We start from the raw sequence: 22562 nt of genomic DNA, 5'->3' as shown, positions 1-22562 counted from the left end.
CCCGCAGACGGTTCGGGCGGAGCGTCCAGCGCAGGCAGAGCAGCCCCGGCCCGCCCGGCCCATCGCCCGGCCCGCCATGTCCTCCGCCAGGTTCGACTCCTCGGACCGCTCGGCCTGGTACATGGGGCCCGTGTCTCGCCAGGAGGCGCAGACCCGGCTCCAGGGCCAGCGCCACGGCGTGTTCCTGGTCCGCGATTCGTCCACCTGCCCCGGGGACTACGTACTGTCCGTGTCCGAGAACTCGCGGGTGTCTCACTACATCATCAACTCGCTGCCCAACCGCCGCTTCAAGATCGGGGACCAGGAGTTCGACCATCTGCCGGCCCTGCTGGAGTTCTACAAGATCCACTACCTGGACACCACCACGCTCATCGAGCCGGCGCCCAGGTGCGCGGAGGGCGTGTGCGGGCGGGGGTCGGGGCTGGACCCGTGGCCCCCTTTTCGGAACCGGGTTACTTTCCGGAGGGCATTCCGAACCGAAGGCAGTGTCAGGATCTGGGTCATTGTTGATGAAGGGGTGCCTCTTAAATGTGTTGAGTTGCGGGTGCCTAGTTGAAAATGGACGCTTTTTGCCTTCGTTACGTTCTTGGTTTAATTACCCTACTAAAGCAGAATTTTGTTGTTGTTTTTGAAACCCTTTTTGGGCCACGGATTGAGACTCTGAAGCTAGCTTACCCTCCCCCCCCCCGCAAGCACACACGAGTTTGCACACCTTTCAAGGTTTTTGAACTCCATCCAGGTTAAGACCTCCTGGACTGCAGCTTTTGGAACACTGGGCAGATGAAAATGCTTTAGCGTTTAGAAACAAATACCTTTAACTGTGAAATATCAGAACTATATATTGATACCCTGGTGCCAAGTTTGAAATAACCTAGGCATCTATTTTATAATACATTAATTACAAAAATTGTAAAAGAAGGTGCGTTGGCTTCAACGAAGACTTTTTTTTTTTTTAACAGTTTCCCCCCAAGCTGGACCATCCATAGACTGGAAATCCATTTGGTTAAATTCCGAGGAGGAATGAGGCTAGAATGTTACTAAGGGAATTTTTTTGAATGACACTCATCTTAATTCTATCTTACTTGAATTTCAGATGTACTTTTTGTGTTAAGTTTAATGACTTAGTATCTATTTTAAAGTTAACCCAGAGTGACACCGATCATTAGGCATCCTCTTTTCATTTGATTATTTGCCTTAATCAGTATTTTGCTAGAGGTTTCTTTTATTTAAATTACGCCAAATTTGAGCTGAAGAGATTGCCTAGAATTTTAAAAGTAAAAGGTATTTCACTGCCCAGTTGATTTCTTAAACATTTGTTTAAAAAGGACAGATTTTTCAGGATGAGATGTTTCTGACTTTACAGATTTTCTGACAGGATTCTACTCTGAGCTCTAAACACTAAAAGGTATTATATTAATTAAGGAGCACCCACTGGACGCCTCAGCGTTGCTTCTGTGGAATAGAGATAGAGAAGGAACAGCATGACAGTGGAATGACTTTGAGGTTAACTGCAGAACTAAATGGATTTTAAAAACTGGTGAGAAAGTGATTATAAATCAGATAGTGTATAACGAAGACCTAGACACGAAAAAGAATCTGATTGGTGAAACCTCCAGGTCCCGGAAGATACTGGTGACTGGAGTCAACTTTCAGCACATGTAATTCCAATATAAGGGATTGGAGAGACTCTTAGAACCCACAGTAATGAGATATTAAATACGTTTAAGTAAATTACTTACCTAGCTTGTGGAGGTGAATTATATCATTAATTTTAGGCATTTAGCATGCCATGTTGTGTGCCAGGTGTGTGCACTTTGAGGTGACAGGTACTATAGTGCAGCTGTGAGTGAATAACTAGATCCCCTTCTGGGTGGAGAAAAAGGATTGTGCTGCAGCGGCTTCCCGCAGAAACGACCCCAAACTTCCCCTTCGGGCGTCTTCCCAGGTGCCCTTGTAACTTTGTGAGTGTGGTGCCTGCCCTCACCCCTCTCATCCTCCTTCCCGGGAGCCAGCCCTGCACGCCCATGCACACCTGCGGGCCTTCGTTCGACTGCTGGCCCTCCGTGGAGCACCTCCCTCCACCGGTTCCTCACCTGCGGAAATCCTCCCTGTGGTGCTGGGGCCTTTACCTGACCCCCTTGAGTTCAGCCTTGATTGTTTCCCCTCTGTGCCCTCTGCCCCAGGCATTCTGCTGTAGTTTAGTTTTTCCTTTTCCCTGCTGTCTCCAAGGGCTGTCACAGTGCTGGTTGAATCAGATCCTGGCTGGATTTACTTTGTCACAATAAATCTGGATTGCCTCTCCTGAGGATTTGGTTGATGTGTTACCTACTGTAGGAGACTACACCAGGCAAACCTTGGCCAAATGCAGAAATCAGGGCGATGCATTTTCACACCCCAGACAGGATAAATAAAGTGGTTTAGCTTTTTTAGGCCTCAAAACTGAGCTTCTGAAGCCAGAGTTTCATGCCCCTTGGCTAATAGTTCTTTTGGGGGGTCTGTTTTGCTTAGTGAAAGGTCACAACTGTATGACTTCCTCAGAATTTAAGGACTGGTGCTTGTTTTGTGCTAGTCTGATCTTTTTTATTGGAATGTTCCTTAACTTTTAATTTTATATTTTTATTCAAATATTACAGGAGAATTATGTTCCAGTGATAGGTACTGGGAAAGAGGGGTGACAGACATGCTTTCTTTGTCATGGAACTTAGATTTTAGTGGAGGAGACAGACAGAAAAGTAGAAAAATAAAATACTACAAGATTTGTGAATGCTATGAAGGAAATCAATCTAGGCTGAGAGGATCTAGTAGAAGGGACTTACCTGAGCTGGTGAGGTCAGAGAAAGCGTGAAACTGCAGAAGGGAGGAGGAGCAAGGCTTGGGCGAGGAGGGAGAGAGCTTATGCAAAGTTCTGGGTTGGGAAAGACAGCAATGTGATGTGAGTGTGGCTCTGAGATGCAGATCTAGAAGAGTTTGGACAGGTAATGGTCAAAGGCAGGAAATTGGGTGCCATGGAAGGGGTTTGAAGCCAGGAAGTGACCTGAGGCTGTTACTGCAATCCAGGTCAGAACGATGGTGACTGATGAGTCGCCCATCCGTCCATCATAGAGACATTATGTAGACTGAGTGATGGCTGTGGTTTGAAAATAAGTTGCTGGTGGGAGGGGGGATGATGGGGAAGAGAAAGGAAGAGACAAAGATGACTTGGTATATTTGTAGCTGTCTGTTCTCTGGGTTATCTTATTGTCTTTTGAGTTTGTCTGTGGTATTCATTTCTGTCTTAGATTTTAAATTTAAACACGAAAGGTATATCAGTGGCTTTTGATTTTTGAATGACCCTAAAGGATTCTTTTTCTGCATATGGGTGTAATTTTTATATTAAAAATCATTTGATAAACAGAAAACTTGTGGTTTTCACCTCCATTTTATTTGAGTATAAACACTTTTAAGATTCCATTTATTAGGTTATAGTTAGTATTCAGGTAGGCGCTACTGGTTTTTTTGTTTCTGTTTTAATAGAGGCTATTTCCAGTTTAACAACAGAGTGTTTCAGGTTTCTGAGTGGATTTTGTTTAGCTGTGAAATACATTTTCCTACGGTTTAGAAAATTGAAAGTGTGTTTTGCGTAGCTTGCTTTGCTTATAAAATTTTCCAGTTCTAGCTTATGTAGCTATATGATGGCTGGGAGAAAAATCATGAGAAGTAAAAGTTGAAAAACTGAGGCAAGTTGACCCATAGAGAAAACCCTGTTTTTTACTCAGCAGACATTGCTCATTGCATGTGCTGGTAATATGGAACTAACATTGACTCAGCAGTCCCTGTCATGCTCTTGAGGAGCTTCCTGGTTACTGAGACTTTATTTAAAAGGCCAAATTCATGTCATCTGAAACAGACAGTAGCTGTGGGAGGGCGGAGAAAGGATGCGCAGCCTAACCTGAGCATCCTGAGGGGACCCTCACACGTGTGCCACAGAGGCTACACCGTGGGGGACCGGAGGGTACCCCAGGTAGCATGGCCATGCCTCCCCCCACGGCCCCTGTCTGAATATTTAAGGGAACTTTTGGACTTTTGTAATTAGGAGTAGGGGAGAAGGATTAACAGTGATTTTGATTAGCATAGAATTGGACACTGTGGATAAACCTTTGAGTTTCTTCTTACCAATAGTTTAAATCACCTAAGTTCAATTTAGATGGTATCCATAAACGTCATTACGCTGGGAATGGAGTCTCGCCCAGGTGAGAATTGTGTTCCCATGGCAAGTAAAGTGCTGATAGCCATTTGCTTTGTGACCTTTCTCTTGTTTAAGACTCAAATTCAGAGAACTTTTTATCTAAGATTTCTGCTCTTGATCTGAACAGTTGGACTAGGTTCTAAGGTGCTAAGGTTCCTTCAGGCTAAAATATTTTAGTTCTTTCTAATAAGTGAAAGGGGGCAGTGGTGATTATCCTGGAGTCGGAGTTAAGGTCACAAGGAGTAAGGTGGGACCATCAGGCATGTGCAGCTGGTGGGGAACGACAGCACAGCCGAGTGTGAGCTCTGCGGTGGTGAGGCGAAGAGGCTTGGACAGCAAACCTGGTGGCACGGGATCTCCTTGTCTGTGGAACAGATTTAACCCAGGCTTAGGGGAAATGCTCCCCTGTGTCTTGGGCATTTTAATTTTAGCAGGAATTTCAATATATTGAGGCCTACTGTATCCCAAAGCCCAATGCTAGACTCAAGTCATATAATGGAAGTAAACCACGGCCCTAGCTTTTGAGAAGCTCAGTATACTGAACAAATGAAAATAGAATACCATGGGAGCTTAAAAGCAAGGATGGTCAACTAAAGGGTCATGCAGGGCCTGAAAGGGAAGGTGCTCTATGAACTGGTTCTTTTTTTTTTTTAATCTTTATTGGAGTATAATTGCTTTACAATGTTGTGTTAGTTTCTGCTGTGTAACAGAGTTAATCAGCTATATGTATACATATATCCCCATATCCCCTCCCTCTTGTGTCTCCCTCCTTCCTTCCCTATCCCACCACTCTAGGTGGTCACAAAGGACCAAGCTGATCTCCTAGTGCTATGTGGCTGCTTCCCACTAGCTATTTTACATTTGGTAGTGTATGTATGTCAGTGCTACTCTCTCACTTCGTCCCAGCTTACCCTTCACCCTCACCATGTCCTCAAGTCCATTCTGTACATCTGCATCTTTATTCCTGTTCTGTCCCTAGGTTCATTAGAACCTTTTTTTTTTTTTTAGATTCATATATATGTGTTAGCATACGGTATTTGTTTTTCTCTTTCTGACTTCACATGAACTGGTTCTTGAAGGATGACAACAAGTGTATGAGGTAGAAGAGGTGCTGGGAAAGGCACAGGTGTGGTTCATGTGAGTGAGGGGCCGCGAGCTAGGAAGTTAAGAATGCTGAACTGTGAAGGGCCTCTGTGCTTTGTACATGAGTTTAGTAGTGGGAGCCCTCTAAAGTTTTTAAGAAGAGAACTGTCATGGTCAGTTTTATTTTTTAGAAACTGGTGTGGGCAGGGTGGTGAGAGTCTGGAGTGGGGTTAATTAAGGGCTGTTACAGGGGAAGGGATTGTGAGAAGCTGAACTGAGATCTCTTGTGTTGGGAATATAAGGTGGAAGCCGATGACAGCCATCTCTGGGCAGTTGCCTGTAGGTGAGTGGAGAGCTGTGGCATCAGGGATGATTGAATGGTGCCTCTGAGAGAATGGAGAGGAGGGATGGGAGGAGGGGGTCGATGGTTTTCAACAGGGAAGCCAGGCGGGGTTCAGCAATCTGATGGGTTTGTTAACGAGAAGAGGGTTGGGGGCCAAATATACAGATTTGGGTCTAAGCTTTGGTGGAATCCGCAGAATGAGCAGAGGCAGAGAAGCTGTGGATGGAGGTGCAGAGGCGGAGGTGCAGAGGCAGGCGCCCCTGAAGACTGAGAGCCATTGGTGAAGGTGCGAAGCCAGGGATGGAGGGAGAGTCCTCCGTGCTCAGGGCCACCGAGGGATAAGAAGCGCTGGAAGCACTTTGAGCAGACGGGTACTTAGCCAGTCTTCTTGGAATTGATTCTTTTACCATCTGTTTTGTTTTCCAACTTTTTATTGTGAAATTTTTCATACATACACAAGAGTATGTGTATACATGTATATAATAAGGAAAATCTTCCATATCCATGTTACCCCCTTTAAAAACTAGAACAGGGAGCTTCCCTGGTGGCGCAGTGGTTGAGAGTCCGCCTGCCGATGCAGGGGACATGGGTTCGTGCCCCAGTCCGGGAAGATCCCACGTGCCACGAAGCGGCTGGGTCTGTGGGCCATGACCGCTGAGCCTGTGCGTCCGGAGCCTGCGCTCCGCAGCGGGAGAGGCCGCAACAGTGAGAGACCCACATACCGCAAAAAAAACAAAACAAAACAACTAGAACAGGACCTTTGAAACTCTCTCCTGCCAGAAGTTGATTGTATTGCTTCCTTAACAGGAATAAGGTGATTGTAAGCATAGAAGGCATTAAAGCTGAAGTTTAAATAAAATGTTATATCTGTGATTTATACATGCAGCTGAGAATGCTTTTAACCAAAGGAGGAGGGAGATTCATTGTCATTCGATGAGGAGCGGCTTCTCTTCCAGAGCTGGCGGGAGAGGGAGAGGGAGAAGAAGAAGCATGGGTCTGGTGTGCTTGATGGGCTCGGGAAACTGTGTGTGTGTTGAATGCTATTTACAGTCCTGATGAAGGAACAAATTGCGAAACAATTGAGAAACAATGAGTTGTTCCAGTTTTATGTTTCCTATTTCTTTGGGCAGTGGGTTCTAATATGTTAAGTATTTCTGACCTGGCATCATCATGCTTTCATCTCTGCAGTGGGACTAATGTGTAATTTGCAGGGGATTTTGATGAATACACGAGTTTGAGAAAATGGGAAGTGGAGGGCTTTGAATTTGTCAGGGGTGTGGCTGGGAGGTTGATTTCCTGTCATATTTAGGGATGTCTGTGCGTGTGCCGAATCAGGAAAGGAGCTCCAGGTCACTGTAGCAGTGAAGTGGTGGAAAAAGTGTAAGCTGTCCTCCCTCTTATCAGGTCTGCATGAGCACCCTCCCCAGCTCCGCCTCGGCTATCTAGACCAGGCCTCAGCGAACTCACGGTGAAGGGCTAGCTGTTCAGCACTTTAAGCTTTGTGGGCCCTGTTGTCCCCATCCCAGCCACTCAGCTCTGCCCTCGTACTGCGGAAGCAGCCACAGACAGCCCATGAGCGCATGGGCCTGGCTGGATTCTACTCAAACCTTATTTGTAAAACCAGCTGGTGGGCCGGTGGCCTGCAGGCCATAGTTTGTGGACCCCTTGGCCGGACTCACAGATAGTTTTTGTATAGTGTACTGGAGCCGAGAATGGTCATTACTTTTTTAAGGGTTATATGAAAAGAAGACTATCTGACAAAGGCCATATGTAGCCAGCAAGCCTCAAATGTGTGCCGGCCAGCCCGCTTCTGGCCTTGCTTGTGGGAACCAGCCAGCCCCACGAGCTGTGGGGAAGCTGGGAAGGGAGCGTTTGAACCTTTGGGCCTCTTAAGTCTTCTGATGTAGAATCAGAACGCGTAAGCCTGTCTTCCACGAAATCTTTCAGCTTTAAAGGGGGCTAGTCTTTGGCTTTTTCTGCACCATCCCCTTGCCTGTTCTGACCCTTAGCAGAACTTGACCCCGTCAACTTCTGTGGGACACATGAATGACACTTGGTGCTCTCATTTGCCTTCCAGTCTCTGTCGCTACTAAGTTTGCAGTCTTTGGAGAGCAGGAACTTGGTTTTAATTCATTGTTTGTCCCCCAAGTTCTTAGTACATAATAAGGCCAGTGGGTACCTGGGTAAATGGATGTCATTAGTGTTAATCCCTACTGAAGCTGTACTAGTGTTCTCACGGTCTGTGGAACTGCTTTTAACTTTTAACTGTATAAACAGTAAAATAACCCTTGAAGGCGTCTGCAGTGGAACCAAGTGTGCTCTTGGTGAAGTATCTGAGTTTTGTTTAGTGTGACCCAAACTCTCACAGAATCTCCGTGGCCCTTGAATTAGGTTCAGGGGTGGGGGGTGAGGAGCTGATGGGGTGCTTAGTGCCGGTCAGGAACTGTTGTGGGTGTTTCACGCACAGCGTTAATTCTCAGACACCTGAAAGACCCACGGGTTGTCCCTGCGGCTGGCAAGCTGAGAGGCTGTGAGTGAGGACACTGCTTTGTGCAAATCCAAGTGGAAGGCATCGTACCTCCCAGGATTGCTGTGGGGATTCAATAATTTACTGTCTGCCAAGACTGCAGGCAGTCCCCAATGGAGGTATAAGTGTCAGCCTTTTCTTTGTTTTGCTGTTCCTGCTCACTCTTTTTTAGATACACTGATAGTAAGCAGTCTGCCCCTTTGTTGTCAGGTTGTTAATAAGTAATAAGGCCTTTGAGGTTTTAAATCACTCTTCCAACCACCAAGATATCCTGACTACTGTGAAGCTGGTCATTTACATTAAAAAGATGTAAGTTTTGCCAAATTACAAAGACAGACTTTTGGAGAGTAGTGTGGCAAAATGTACCAAGGGCCGTGAAAACGTTCCTGTTCTTTAATCCAGGAATCTAGGCTTTACAAGAAATACAGTGCAGAGAAATTAAATTCAAAAGAGTATGTGAAGATGGTAACAGAGAGAAAGAAGAACCCTTCAGAAACACAGGGATGCTTGTTTGCAGCAGGCTCACCAAATGAAGCAAGAGCAGTATAGTGGGGAAACGCAGAAAAACTGCCCCTGGCATGCATACATGGGACTCTTTTTTAAAAAAAAATAAATTTATTTATTTATTTTTGGCTGCATTGGGTCTTCGTTGCTGCGCGTGGGCTTTCTCTAGTTGCGGCAAGCGGGGTTCTCATTGCGGTGGCTTCTCTTCTTGCAGAGCACAGGCTCTAGGCGCAGACTTCAGTAGTTGTGGCACACGGGCTCAGTAGTTGTGGCTCACGGGCTTATTTGCTTTGTGGCATGTGGCATCTTCCTGGACCAAGGCTCGAACCCGTGTCCCCTGCATTGGCAGGCAGATTCTTAACCACTGCGCCACCAGGGAAGTCCTGTATGTGGGACTCTTAAGAAAGAAAGCCGTACATGGAAGCAACCTAAGTGTCCATCAACAGATGAATGGATAAAGAAGATGTGGCACATATATACAATGGAATATTACTCAGCCATAAAAAGAAACGAAATTGAGTTATTTGTAGTGAGGTGGATGGACCTAGAATCTGTCATACAGAGTGAAGTAACTCAGAAAGAGAATGAAACAAATACTGTATGCTAATACATATATATGGAATCTTAGGGGGGAAAAAAGGGTCATGAAGTACCTAGGGGTAAGACGGGAATAAAGACACAGACCTACTAGAGCATGGACTTGAGGATATGCGGAGGGGGAAGGGTAAGCTGTGACAAAGTGAGAGAGTGGCATGGACATATATACACTACCAAACGTAAAATAGCTAGCTAGTGGGAAGCAGCCGCATAGCACAGGGAGATCAGCTAGGTGGTTTGTGACTACCTAGAGGGGTGGGATAGGGAGGGTGGGAGGGAGGGAGACGCAAGAGGGAAGAGATATGGGAACATATGTATATGTATAACTGATTCACTTTGTTATAAAGCAGAAACTAACACACCATTGTAAAGCATTTATACTCCAATAAAGATGTTTTTAAAAAAAGAAAGCAAGCCGCAAAGTGGGCGGATGGGAGGGAGGGAGGGAGGAGGGAAGGAGAACTGTAGCTACCTTGGGGCAGGAACTGTGGGATTTTTTTCTCTTTTGTTTTCCTTTATTTTGCTGAACGTTGTAACATGGCAACACTTTTTTAAAAAGAAACTTTTTTTTTTAATTAAAGTGCTTCAACTTAGGAGATCATGTTGTTATGTGAAACAACTTTTTAGGTCATTAATTGGGGGAAAAAGAGGGAATGGCCATGATCTACTGGAAGACAAAACAACTGTAGTCAGTGGTTAGGCAGGCATAGGCCCTATCCCAGCATTCTCCCTCAGGCTGCTCCAGAACCAGCCTTGGTGATGACTCTACAGGCGTCACCCCCTAAAGAGGTGGAGACTCTGGGTGAAGTTACTCTGGTGTAGATTATGTGCTTCAAAAAAGTTAAGGGGAGGAAATGCTAACAGCAAAATAGGTTTTCCCAAAACTTCATGTATTCGCAACTTTCCAGAACACTTCTTAGGTGAAGAGAGACCTCTGTACTTCTCTTGCAGAAGGGGGCATTCCAGATGGGGTGTTGCTGAAGAGAAGGGAGACAGTGCTTTTCTTTCCTTTTTTAAAAAAAATTTATTTATTTATTTTTGGCTGTGTTGGGTCTTTGTTGCTGTGCACATGGACTTTCTCTAGTTGCAGAGAGCAGGGGCTACTCTTCGTTGCGGTGCACAGGCTTCTCATTGCGGTGGCTTCGCGGAGCACGAGCTCTAGGCGCGCAGGCTCAGTAGCTGTGGCGCATGCACTTAGTTGCTCCACAGCACGTGGGATCTTCCTGGACCAGGGCTCGAACCTGTGTCTCCTGCATTGGCAGGCGGATTCTTAACCACTGTGCCACCAGGGAAGCCCGGGACAGTGCTTTTCTAACCGCCTCTAGGTGGTTCCGGGTGTGCGGGGCAGACTCACAGGGGGGCTCCGAGAGCGGGTGGCCAGGGGTGTGATGCTTAGGTGAGAGCTCTTGCGTCTGAGCTTTTCCGTGAAAATTTTCACGTTTTCGTTTTGAGGCTCAAATGATGATTCCTGTACAAGGTGCAGTATGGGTGTTTTTTTTTAAATTATAATGCAAGTATATACTCCCTTTTCTGGTTTTTATATTTTGAGGGGCACAGAGGCCTTTGTCATCTCTCTGGGTGCCCGGGGAAGTGTGCAGGGTGCACACCCTAGATTAGGACCAGAAGGAAGAGTATGTGGTGGTTGTGATGGGCCTAAGGAAGGAGGCAGCTGAACTTACTGAGGATTTAAAAATAATTTAAAAAATTCAGACCAGGTATCTGTATGTGTAAACAAAAGCTTCCTATGAAACAGAGATATGTGGGAGGGGTGCTGTGCATCTAACGTTAATATTCAGGATGTTAACTTCGATTGCTTTACAAACTACAGAGGGTAAAACAGTGTGACAGGACCTTCTTAATGACTGAGAATATGGAGAGGGAAATAATTTGTTATTGAGTTAATTGGTTTATTTTAAAAGTTTGACAAACACTGGCATAGAGTAAGATTTTTCTCTTAATTTTCTCTCTCTCTGAAGGTATCCGAGCCCACCAATGGGATCTGTATCAGCACCCAGCCTGCCTACAGCAGAAGAAAATCTGGAATATGTACGAACTCTCTATGATTTTCTTGGGAATGATGCCGAAGACCTGCCCTTTAAAAAGGGTGAGATCCTGGTGATAATAGAGAAGCCGGAAGAACAGTGGTGGAGTGCCCGGAACAAGGATGGCCGGGTGGGGATGATTCCCGTCCCTTATGTGGAAAAGCTTGTGAGGTCCTCGCCACACGGAAAGCATGGGAATAGGAATTCCAACAGTTACGGGATCCCAGAACCTGCTCACGCGTATGCTCAGCCTCAGACCACGGCTCCTCTGCCTGCAGTTTCCAGCACTCCTGGGACAGCAGTCAGCCCTTTGCCATCCACACAAAATGGACCTGTCTTTGCAAAAGCAATTCAGAAAAGAGTGCCCTGTGCTTATGACAAGACCGCCCTGGCATTAGAGGTAAAATCTACTAAGGCTGGTTCTTTGGGTCCTTTGACACTCAGTTTTTGTTCTCTTTGGCCATGGCTTGCGGGGATCTCAGTTCCCCGACCAGGAATTGAACCCATGCCCTAGGCAGTGGAAGCACGGAGTCCTAACCACTGGACTGCCAGGGAATTCCCTAAAAATGCATATTTTTAGAAGAATGGTCCCATATATTTTTGTGTGTTATTTTTTTACTGATGTATAAATTTATATAAATTACATAAGTGAGGTGGGCCCTAAATATTATTGTATTAGAATATGGGATTTGGTACCACAGTTCCCCAGCTCTGTCATTTATTGATAACTTGTGAAAATGGTTTGTGAATCACACATTGCAATGTAAGTATCATTATGAGTACGGTTTTATACTCTTTCTTAGTATCATTACATCACATGTGTGTTAGAGAAACTGAGATTAAGTTATTGCTTGTTCTGTGTGTGTTCACTCCGAGGTCACAGTAGGGCAGAGCTGGGAGGCAGCCCAGGTGCATGGCAAGAGGATGAAGTCATGGGGCCTGTTGCTTCCGAGCAGCCTGCCCTCAGATTCAAAGGGAGCTGTGATTTTTGTGTGTTTTTTTTCACTGGTTATCCTCAGGTTTATTTGGACCAAGAGTAATACCCATGTGAACTACACCTGGAGGTTTGGTTCAGAGTCTGAGGTTACTTCTCCCTCTCATGTTAGCTCTAAGGAAAGAGCATCTGAGGCGGGGACCGGGGCTGGGGAGGACCCGGTGCTTTTATACTTCACAACAGGAAGGGAACCAGAGAGGCTCCCTCCACAGATGGAGGCCTGGCTGAGTAGGCCTGCTGGCCTTCTCATCCCCACACAGAGCTGCCCCTGCACGGTACACACCTCAGCACCCTGAAATAACTTGGGGGGTTCTGGGCTCTAAATACCTTCCAGTTTGCTTAGTGGTTTCAGGCTCTGGGAGCACTTCCACATCTCTGGTCTCCTCATGGGAGTAGGGAGCTAGGATTTAGAGTTGTGTTATGCAGCTGACGGTTGGCACACCAGGGTGAGATCCTGGGGGTCCAGGCTCCCAGTCAGAATTCCAAGCCCTGTAAAGGAAGTCAGGAAGTGGGTTCTTACCTGAGCCAGGATTTAAAGCCTCACGCCCTTTAGGATGCCTGTGTGTTGACTTCTGGCTCTAAGATGTGCGGTTTAGAAATCCCTGTCTCCCATGTTTGTTCTTTGGAGTGTGCACAGGGGGTTGTAGAGGGGATCACTCAGAGCTTGGGGAGTGGATACATAGGTGGGTGCCTTAGGGAGGCCGGGGTGAGGAGAAGGAGCCTGGTTCGTGAAGCATATTTGAAGATAACCCATCTTCTCATTGTTAATACTGCTCTTCTAGCCTCAGGCCCCAGAGACAGGTCTCCACACCTGAGCCTCCTCGTGACACCAGCCCAGCCATGTCAGCCTCGTGAAAGGCTGCCTTAGGTAATTAGAGTGTTCGTGGACCCAAGAAATAGACCTTTGCTAAATTCCACTTCATGGTATTTCCTGTGCTGTGTGTTTAAATGAGACTTTCAGCTATGCCGTAAATAAGTATGTCTGTGAATTATGTTATCTTCTAAAACTGATGCCTGTCGGATCTTGTTAAAAACACTCCCCTCTTGGGACTGTTGCAATTAGGTTACCAGGAAAAGTATTAAAATTAAAATAAGAAAGGTGAGACAAGTAGGAGAAAATGTGCCAGTAATTGAAGCTTCGTTATTCCCCTTGAGATGGTGTTACAAAGTGAGGATGGTTCAGGTGAACTTTACTTCCTGAGTTAGTTCACAAGGTTTTTTCATAAAACTTGAGTTTTGAAAGAACATTCCTGCACGCGAAGAGATATTTTAAGAGAGGTCTTTGTTTAGACACTTTGCTCTCTTGCTTACCTCTTTTTAGGAAACGAGTTTATCCTTGGGATTTGGTTTGAAAGGGGAGCCTCCCGTGCCCTTGGTGGAGCAGGGCTGGAAGGGCTCCTGGGAAGCAGGGGTGTTCTCAGGTGGTGGGGAGTGGCGAAGGCCTTTCCAAAGGTAGATCGTTGGCAGAAGAGAATGTTTGGAGCAGGGGTGCTGTGGTCATTACAAAATAACCTGCAGTCCAAGTTGTGTCCTCTGACACAGCGGCCCGCATTCGAGTCCCAGCTGTTCCTGGTGTGATCTTGGGCACGTTTCTCAAATTCTCTAAGCCTAAAAGGCACCCTGGCTCTGAGAGTTGATGTTTGTTTGTTAATCATCCATTCATGCATCCAACCTGTGAGGGGTGCCTTGTAGGGTCCTGCCACCAAAGAGCTTGCCACCTAATGAAAGATTAGAGGCAGAAACCAGCAGTGTGGTAAGTGATCTGATAACACAGAATAGGTGGGAGCAGAGATGGAGGTAGGAGATGGGAATGTGGGTGGGTGTTGGTCTGGGAAGGCTTCCTGCAGGAGGTGACCCTTGAACTGAGTTTTGAAGGATGACTAGAAGTTAGCTGGGTGAAGTGGGGGGAGGCATTCCTGGCAGAAGGAAGAGCTTGCAGGAACAAGAGAACACCACTGTGTAGCTGAAGGTCATTGAGAGTGTTGGGTGTGTTGGGCAAAAGACAAAAGCTTGGACGCGAGCTGTGACCATATCAGCAGAGAGCAAAGCTGAGGAGGTGAACAGTTTTCTTGTGGCCTTCATTGAGGCATGAAATCGCCAGTTTCTCACAGCTGTTAGAGGTTCTGAAGTTTGCAGGTGGGCAGTTTACCTTTTTATTGATTAATTTTTAAGTAATTTAGAGCAAATGCTTGAGTCTCCCTATAATAATATCAGTCTCCTATACTCATATTCCAGTATACTTTCCTGACTAGAAAAGGGCAGAAATTTGTTAGCACCTTCAGAGTTGTACTTAGCTCTGAGCACGCACAGCCAGGAGTCTGAATGGAGCCTCACGGAGCAGTGCCCCGTGGTGTGGGCTAAGGGAACGGTCGTGAAGTGGGGTAGGGGCTGCAGGTGAGGTGTGAAGGGAGTGGGGATGGATCGAGAGAGTCGAGGAGGGCAAGTGGGGTGGTCCTTAGCTCTGTCTTCCTGATGCCTCAGCTCCTACCTCACCCTCACCATGGACACCCCCACAAACATTCCCTTCTTCAGCAGAGGTTTCCTGAGTGCCTGGATGTGGCTGTAGGAGTGGGGAGTGCAGCGGGGAGCAACGCAGAGGGCCCGTCTTTGTGGAGCCTGGGACACAGTCTCATGACATGGTCTCTGCTCCCACCAGGGAGAAACCAGCTGCCTCATCCCTGTCCTGTACCAGCCTCGCTCAGTGTGGACCCCTGCAGTTGTCCCTCTTGAGGTTTTTGTTTGTTGGTTTTGGTTTTTTCGGTCTTACCCACCTGTATGCTTCTGGTCTTTTAAAATCCTGATTACATCGTGTAGCATATTGATCACCCCCTCGGTTTCATGTTATCTGCACATTTCATAAATGCACGATCCAGATCCTTCTCTGCAGCCTCTCCTGATCCATGTCTGATATCTAAAAAAGGACAGTGAGGCTGGTCTGGTGTGACTTGTTCCTGACTGAGCCCATGCTGCCTTCTAGAGACCCTATTTCCCATTCTAAATGCTCATAAACCATCTGTCTGCTAATTGCATCCAGAATTTTGTCCAGGTTTGATCTCAAGCTCACCTTTTGCGTTTCATAGAATTTGCCATTATCCCTGTTAGAACAAAAACCAAGAGACTTGACCCTTCTTAAGCCTGCAAGTGTTCTGTGATGTAATTCTCTGTGGCAGATGACCAGCACTGGACTGGTCCTGTTTGCCAGTGTGTTTGGTCAGCACTTGGATATCTGTCCTTATCAGCATGAGGCCATCCTTTCATCTGTGGTGCATATTTTTTCTGTGAGCTCACCAGCATGCTCAAGAAACCTGCTCTTCACTCCCATTGGGGTCATCTGCGATTGTGGTGTTTACATTTCTTGGGTGTCTACTCCCCATTTTGAAAACCCCTAGACATTGAGTTGCATCTGGTCTGAATCTTTTGAATTGACCTTCCTAAGACCCATGGTACTTCTTCCTTCACTGACTGGCCTAGAATTCCCAGATTTCTGCTTCCACAAGTTGGTTTTGCTTCATTGGTTAGAATTAAGTGTTCGCGTTAGCAGTTTCTTCATCACTGCTTCTACTTACTGAGAGGAAGTTATCTACAAGGCAAATCTAGGTTTCCTCAGTGCTGATTGTGTTTTTCTGCTCTCCTGGATCAGCTGTGAGTTCCTGTGGCTGGAACTCTATGCCCACAGTGATGTCGGGTCTGCATGTGGAGGTCTGTAAGGGTCAGAGGCATTGCCTCCCAGCGTGAGGGGGCTGCTCTGTCTCAGCGATTCCCCTCCTCACCAAGGCTTGTCAGAGATGCCCACAAGCTCACACCCACCTTCTTAAGGACTTTCATCAGGGCTGCCGGGCTCCTTCTCCATCCTTCTGTCGTTGATGTGTCACTTGTCCTTAACAGCATCCAGTTTTAGGAATTCTGTACCTAAGGTAACATTTTTTTTTTCTAGCATATCATATTCTTATTGGATTGTGAATTAGAGAATATTCTTAAAAGGGTTTTGTTCCTCTTTCTTACTATGTAAATTGAGTGAGAGTACTGTGAAATTGGGGCCCTAGTGTGGTTCAGACAAGGCCAGTCCCAGCCTGGTCATTAAGCTAACCTCAGTTTTCCATACGTGGTAATAGCTACTGTGTAAGGAGAACCATCAGCTAGGGCTTCGCAGAGAATATTTTAGTTGATCCTCATAGCTGCCCCATTTTATGCACTTAGAACTTGAGGTTTGTTTAATTTGTTGACAGTCTCATAGTTGGTATGTGGTAGAGCTAGGACTCAGCCCACACAGTCTTTCTTTAAACAGCTTTATTGAGATAAAATTCACATATCATACAATTTACCCATTTAAAGTGTACAACTTAGTGGTCTTTGGCATGTTAAATTATTCATTTTTTTAAAATTGTGATGAAATGTGCATAACAGAATTTGCCCTTTTTAAGCGTTCAATTCAGTGGCATTAATTGCATTCACAGTGTTGTGCAGTTATCAGCACTGTTTCCAAAACTTTTTCCTCACCCCAAACTATAACCATTAAGCAGTAACTCCCTACCCTCCTCTCCTGAGGCCCTGGTAACCTCTAGTCTACCTTCTATCTGTATGAATTTGCCTATTCTAGATACCTCATATAATAAATGGAATCATAAAATATTTGTCCTTTGGATTGGGCTTATTTCACAGAGCATAATGTTTTAAGGTTCATCCATGTTATAGCAAGTATCTTCATTCTTTTTATAGCTAAGTAAAATTCCATTGTATGGATAGAGACCACATTTTGTTTATCCATTCATTAGGTAATGGTCATTAGAGTTATTTCTACCTTTTGGTTATTGAGGATAGTGTTACGAACATTTATGTACATGTTTTTGTTTGAATACCTGTTTTCAGTTCTCTAGGGTATATGCCTAACAGTGGAATTGCTGGGTAGCTCTTTAACTTTTGAGGCCAACTAAACTGTTTCCACAGTGGCTGCACCATTTTACAATCCCACAAGCAATCCACAGTTCTCCACATCCTCATCAACACCTGTTATTTTCCTTCTTTTTAAAATTTATAGCCATCCTACTGGCTATAAAGTGGCATCTTGTGGTTTTGATTTGCACTTCTGTAATTACTAATTATGTTAAGTGTCTTTTCCTGTGCCTCTTGGCCATTTTTATATCTTCTTTAGGAAAATGTTCAAGAGCTTTGCCCATTTTAATTTTAATTTAATTTTATTTTATTTTTGCCTGTTTTAAAATTGTGTTGTTTGGTTTTTGTTGTTGAGTTTTAGGAGTTTTTCATATATTTTGGATATTAAACTCTTATCAGAGGTATGATTTTTAAATACTTTTTTCCGTTCTGTAGGTTGTCTTTGTACTTTCTTGTCAGTATACTTTAATGCACGTTGTTGATTTTGATGAAGTTCATCTTATCTATTTTATCTTTTGCTGCTTGTGCTTTTGATGTCATATCTAAGAATCCATTGCCAAATTCAGGGTCATGAAGATTTACCCCCATGTTTTCTTCTAAGAGTTTTATGGTTTTAGCTTTTACATTCAGGTCGTGTATCCATTTTGAGTTAATTTTTGTATATGGATTGACATGGGCGTCCAAATTCTTTCTTTGCAGGTAGAAAATCCAGTCGTACCAGTACCATTTGTTGAAGAAATTGTTCTTTCCCCATTGAATGGACTTGGCGCCCTTTTCAAAAATCAGTTGGCCAGGGAATTCCCTGGTGGTCCAGTGGTTAGGACTTCGTGCTTCCATTGCAGGGGTCATGGATTCCATCCCTGGTCGGAGAAGTAAGATCCCACAAGCCACAAGATGTGGCAAAAAATAATAATAATCAGTTGGCCAGAGATGTATGAGTTTATTTATGAACTCTCAATTCTATTCCATCGATCCATATGTCTGTCTGTGTGCCAAGACCACACTGTTTTGATTTCCATAGCTTTGTGTAGTGGGTTTGAAGTCAGGAAATATGAGTTCTCCAACTTTGTTCTTCTTTTTCAAGATTGTTTTGGCTATTCAGCATGCCTTGCAGTTCTATATGAATTTGAGGATCAGCCTTTCCATTTCTGGGGGGAAGAAAAGCTGTTAGAATTTTGATAGAAATTGTGTTGAATTTGTAGATGACTTTGGGTAGTGTTGACATCTTGAAAATATTGTCTTCCTATCCACGAACACTGGATGTCTTTCCATTTATTTAAGTCTTCTTTAATTTCTTTTAGCAGTGTTTTGTAATTTTTGGTGTACAAGTCTGTCACCTTGGTTAAATTTATTCCGTTACTCTATTCTTTTAGATGCTATCGTAAATGGAATTGCATTCTTTTTTTTTTTTGGCTGCGCTGCGCAGCTTGCGGGATCTCAGTTCCCCAACAAGGATTGAACCTGGCACGACAGTGAAAGCGCCAAGTCCTAACCACTGGACCACCAGGGAGTTCCCTGGAATTACATTCTTATTTGCTCACTGCTGGTGTATAGAAACACAACTGATACTGTGTGTTGATCTTGTACCCTGCAAATTGGCTGAGTTTTATTAGCTCTAATAGCTTTCTTCTGGAATCTTTCTACATATAGGATCAGGTCATCTGTGAATGGAGATGGTTTTACTTCTTCCTTTCCATAGCCCACCTTCTCTTGCACCATGGCATACCTTTAACCCCTGACTCATCCTAAAATAAAACCCCTGTGTTTTCATAAGAAATGTTAACCAGTAAGTAGCCCTCTTGAACCAAGTTAATACCCTGAAGGATAATGGCAATTTTAAAGAGACTGAGTCTTCAATATTAAAAACCAGTCAGTAGGGCTTCCCTTGTGACGCAGTGGTTAAGAATCCACCTGCCAATGCAGGGGACACGGGTTTGAGCCCTGGTCTGGGAAGATCCCACATGCCACGGAGCAACGAAGCCTGCACTCTAGAGCCCACGAGCCACAACTACTGAAGCCCGTGCTCTGCAACAGTAGAATCCACTGCAATGAGGCCGTGCACCACAACGACAAGTAGCCCCCGCTCACTGCAACTAAGGAAAGCTCGCACACAGCAACCAAGACCCAACGCAGCCAAAAATAAAATAAATAAATAAATTCATTTAAAAAAAAAAAGCACCAGTCAGTAGCATCCGGTTGTAGGTGAGGGTACATGAGGCCACTTGATGGCTGCTCAGGGCACATGGACATGGAGGGTTTGATTCAGGTGCAGGTGCCCAGAGCACATGGGGCGGTGTTAGAGCAGGCAAAGGGCCCAGGCAGCTCCATGAGGGCAGGTGGGCTGTCTGCTTCTTTCTGTCTTGTGTCCTTCCAGGCCTGGCACATGGATGTTCAGCATGCGTTAAATGAGTGAACGAATGAAAGCCACAAACGGCAGGATGAAAGCTGCCTGGTGATTGTAGCACGTGGGTTTTTGCTTTGTTTTATATCTTTTTGGGGTTACGGACCCCTTTGAGAATCTGATGAAAGCTGTGGACTCTTTCTCCAGAAAAACAACATATATTAATGTATTTACATATAGTTCTGCATATACTTTGAGGATCTTTAATATCTGAGACCCATTCCTGTCACCGAAGTTAGGACTTCTGACTCCAGTGTAACCCATTGCACTCCTGATCTTGTTTTTATGGCGCCTGACTGGGGAAGCAGAAAGCTGCTGTGGCAGCCAGTGCTGGGGCCTCCTGCAAGGAGGACTGCTCTTTGAATCAGGTGCCAGAAGACAGGCGGCAGAGTAATTTCCAGAGCTCCTGTTCACACTCGGGACAGGTAGGGCTCCAGGAGACCATGGCCACATCAGGAAGTATCCTCTTGGCGTCTCCCTCTTCCTACCCCTCGTGTCAGCCTCACACAGAACGGAGCCTGCTAGTGTGTGCTCCATCTTAGAGTTGAAGCAAACCCCAGTGCGCTGGCAGTTCTTATCATGAGGAGGACTGTCACAGGGTGACAGTAAAGGACATAAGGACGTAAGGAATGTCTTCTCGATCTGTTGATTGGGTTGGCCACGCCTTCCAGGCTCACATTGGTCCTTGAGCTGAGTTGGTACCCAACCACTTCAAGATTTATCTGCCTTCCAAAGTGAGTGCTGCTTTCGGCTCAGCCCTTCTACCATGAAGCCCAAGGAAGGGCACCGGACCAGCACTGAGAGCTCCCAACCATGCTGGGCCCTGGACCCGAGGGGCTGTGTGGTCAAGCCGTGGAAGAAGCCAGTCCACAGCCAGCCCCGTCCCATGTGTGGTGTTCTGGGGCTCGGACCCGTGGAAGGGGGCCTTCAACTGAGGTAGAAAACAGCACAAGGAGTGACGGGCTGTGTTTTGACTTGTGAGGGCTCCTGCAAGGCCAGAGTGTGGCATTAATGGTCAGGTGGCCATCAGAAGTCTCCCAGCCCTTCTACCCTCCTGGGCTGCACCCAGCCGCGCTCTGCTACTCAGGGTCCCTCAGGCGAAGGCCTCGTCCTCGCTCCTGTGCTCTGCAACATGGACTCAATACTGCTTTTCAGCCACTCGCTTTTTGCACTGTTTTTATCATCTAACAGACATTTGCTGAGTGTCTGCCACGTCTAGACAGTGGGTTATTTATTGTCTGTCTCACAGTGAAGAGGGTAGGAGCTGCAGTCGATGTGCAGCACATCTCACTGAACTGATTAGGCAGAATTAGCAGAAGGTATCCTGTGAAGACCGTCAGAGTCAGGAGTGAATTGGCAGAGGTGCGGGTGGGATGTTCTGGCACCTTCCTTTGCATCCTCCCATGGTCTTCCTCGTTGCTTGGGACCCTTCACAGTGACGTATCAGACTTCGAGTCTCCAGGCCTTCCCCTCATCTCCTCTCTCTAACAGGCATCCTTCCCATCCCCTGTCGGTTTGGAGAGGACCCTTGTTACTGACAGGGTTGAAAACCCACTTCAGTATAGTGCTTCTCCATTGCTGGTTCCAGTTCTCCCCGGTACCAGCCAGAGGACAGTGACAGCTGGTCGGGGGCATGATCGTGGGGTGGGGACTGGGTCTACTCAGGAATCTCTATGCCAATAGCAGCTACTGTTTACTTCGCTGGGTGTTGTGGTTAACACTTCCATTTAGTACTTCCTTTAATTATTGCAAGAACCTTCCGAAGTCAAAAGAAAACGGAGACTTGGACAACTTGAACAGTTTGTCACAGTAATGTAGCCCTAAAAGTGGCAGAACCAGGACATCGGTCCAGCCCTGCCCCACTCCAAAGGTCATAGCGTGAGTCACCGCATGGTGCCATCCTAAACCTGCTTTAAGCAGAGACTGCTTACCTCCCGCTGTTGTAGATCTTAGATCTTAGTTTCAGGTGTGTCCTGAGTACACAGTACAGAATCCAGCCCATCTCCAGTGGCGGCCGCCCAGAGCCCTTCCTGCTCTCAGTGGCGGCGTGTGCAGCTTTATAAGGCCGTTTATGGGAGCTGGGATTGTCCTTAAGGTGTGTTTGACTTTGGTCAGGGTTGCTTATGTTCCTTCAGTTGTGGAAGCAGAGCAGAGATCCAAGGTTTCTTAGGACAAGCTTGATGGTGCTGGGCAGTAGCCTGGAACATGGTTTTTAACATCTTACGCTGTGCAGTCGTGTGGTCGCACTTCCAGTACATCACGTCCCTATATCTGTCATACAGCCCATCTCTGGGCAAGACCGTGGCAGGTTTGAGAAACTGAAAGGAAGCCACTGTGATTGGGGTGAGGGTCAGAGATAGGAAGAGTTGGGGACCAGAGGAGGCAGAGCCTTGGAGACCGGAGTTTGGATGGTGCTCTTGTGCAAATAAATGGTGTTGGGGGTTCAGAGGCAGAGCAGTGACCTAATTATCTTTATGTTTTCAAAAGGTCTGTCTTCTGCTGTCCTTAGGCCCTTGTGCCTGTCACTTCTGTCCTCAGAACCTTGCTGCTTACTTGGCCATCTGTCTCTAGCACTTGCGGACAGCAGCCTGTCGTTTTTTCTTTTCCCTGATTCTGCAGACTTCCCTGGAAAGCTTACAAGAGCCCTGTGACATGGAATGCGAAATGAGCGAGACCAGCCTCCTCCTTCTGAGAGTGCTGTGTGGGGGTGGGGGACGGGGACGAGGACGAGCAGAATGGAGCCCCCATGGGGCAGAGGGGCAGCAGAGCAAGAGGGAGGTGAAGTCTCCTGCTTCAGGTGCCTCGGCATCAGCGGGAGGGGACTGGCCCGGGGCCATTGACCTGGGCCCCAGGAGTTCCTTGGTGGTAGGTGGGGGCCAGGCTGGGGGAGAGGAAGGGTTGGGAGCTGGGCTGAATGGCAAGGGTGGCAGGGGATGGAAGGTGGCTGGGCTGGTAG

At 46.2% G+C, this 22562-nt stretch overlaps 1 protein-coding gene across 1 annotated transcript in view; it reads left to right on the top strand.

The window, feature by feature from the left end:
- The first annotated feature begins 6 nt into the window (after positions 1-6).
- The window catches only part of CRKL (CRK like proto-oncogene, adaptor protein), a 31963-nt gene continuing 9407 nt past the window's right edge, over positions 7-22562 (top strand). The window contains exons 1-2 of the mRNA XM_024763797.1: positions 7-387; positions 11256-11721. Of these exons, the coding sequence (XP_024619565.1) occupies positions 77-387; positions 11256-11721 (777 nt within the window). The 5' untranslated portion in view covers positions 7-76. The remainder of the gene's footprint in view (positions 388-11255; positions 11722-22562) is intronic.

This window comes from Neophocaena asiaeorientalis, unplaced genomic scaffold, assembly GCF_003031525.2.
Source record: "Neophocaena asiaeorientalis asiaeorientalis breed wild unplaced genomic scaffold, Neophocaena_asiaeorientalis_V1.1 scaffold110, whole genome shotgun sequence".
Taxonomy (NCBI): domain Eukaryota; kingdom Metazoa; phylum Chordata; class Mammalia; order Artiodactyla; family Phocoenidae; genus Neophocaena; species Neophocaena asiaeorientalis.
Note: the sequence above shows the minus strand (reverse complement) of the source record. Positions and strands in the feature narration are given on the sequence as shown.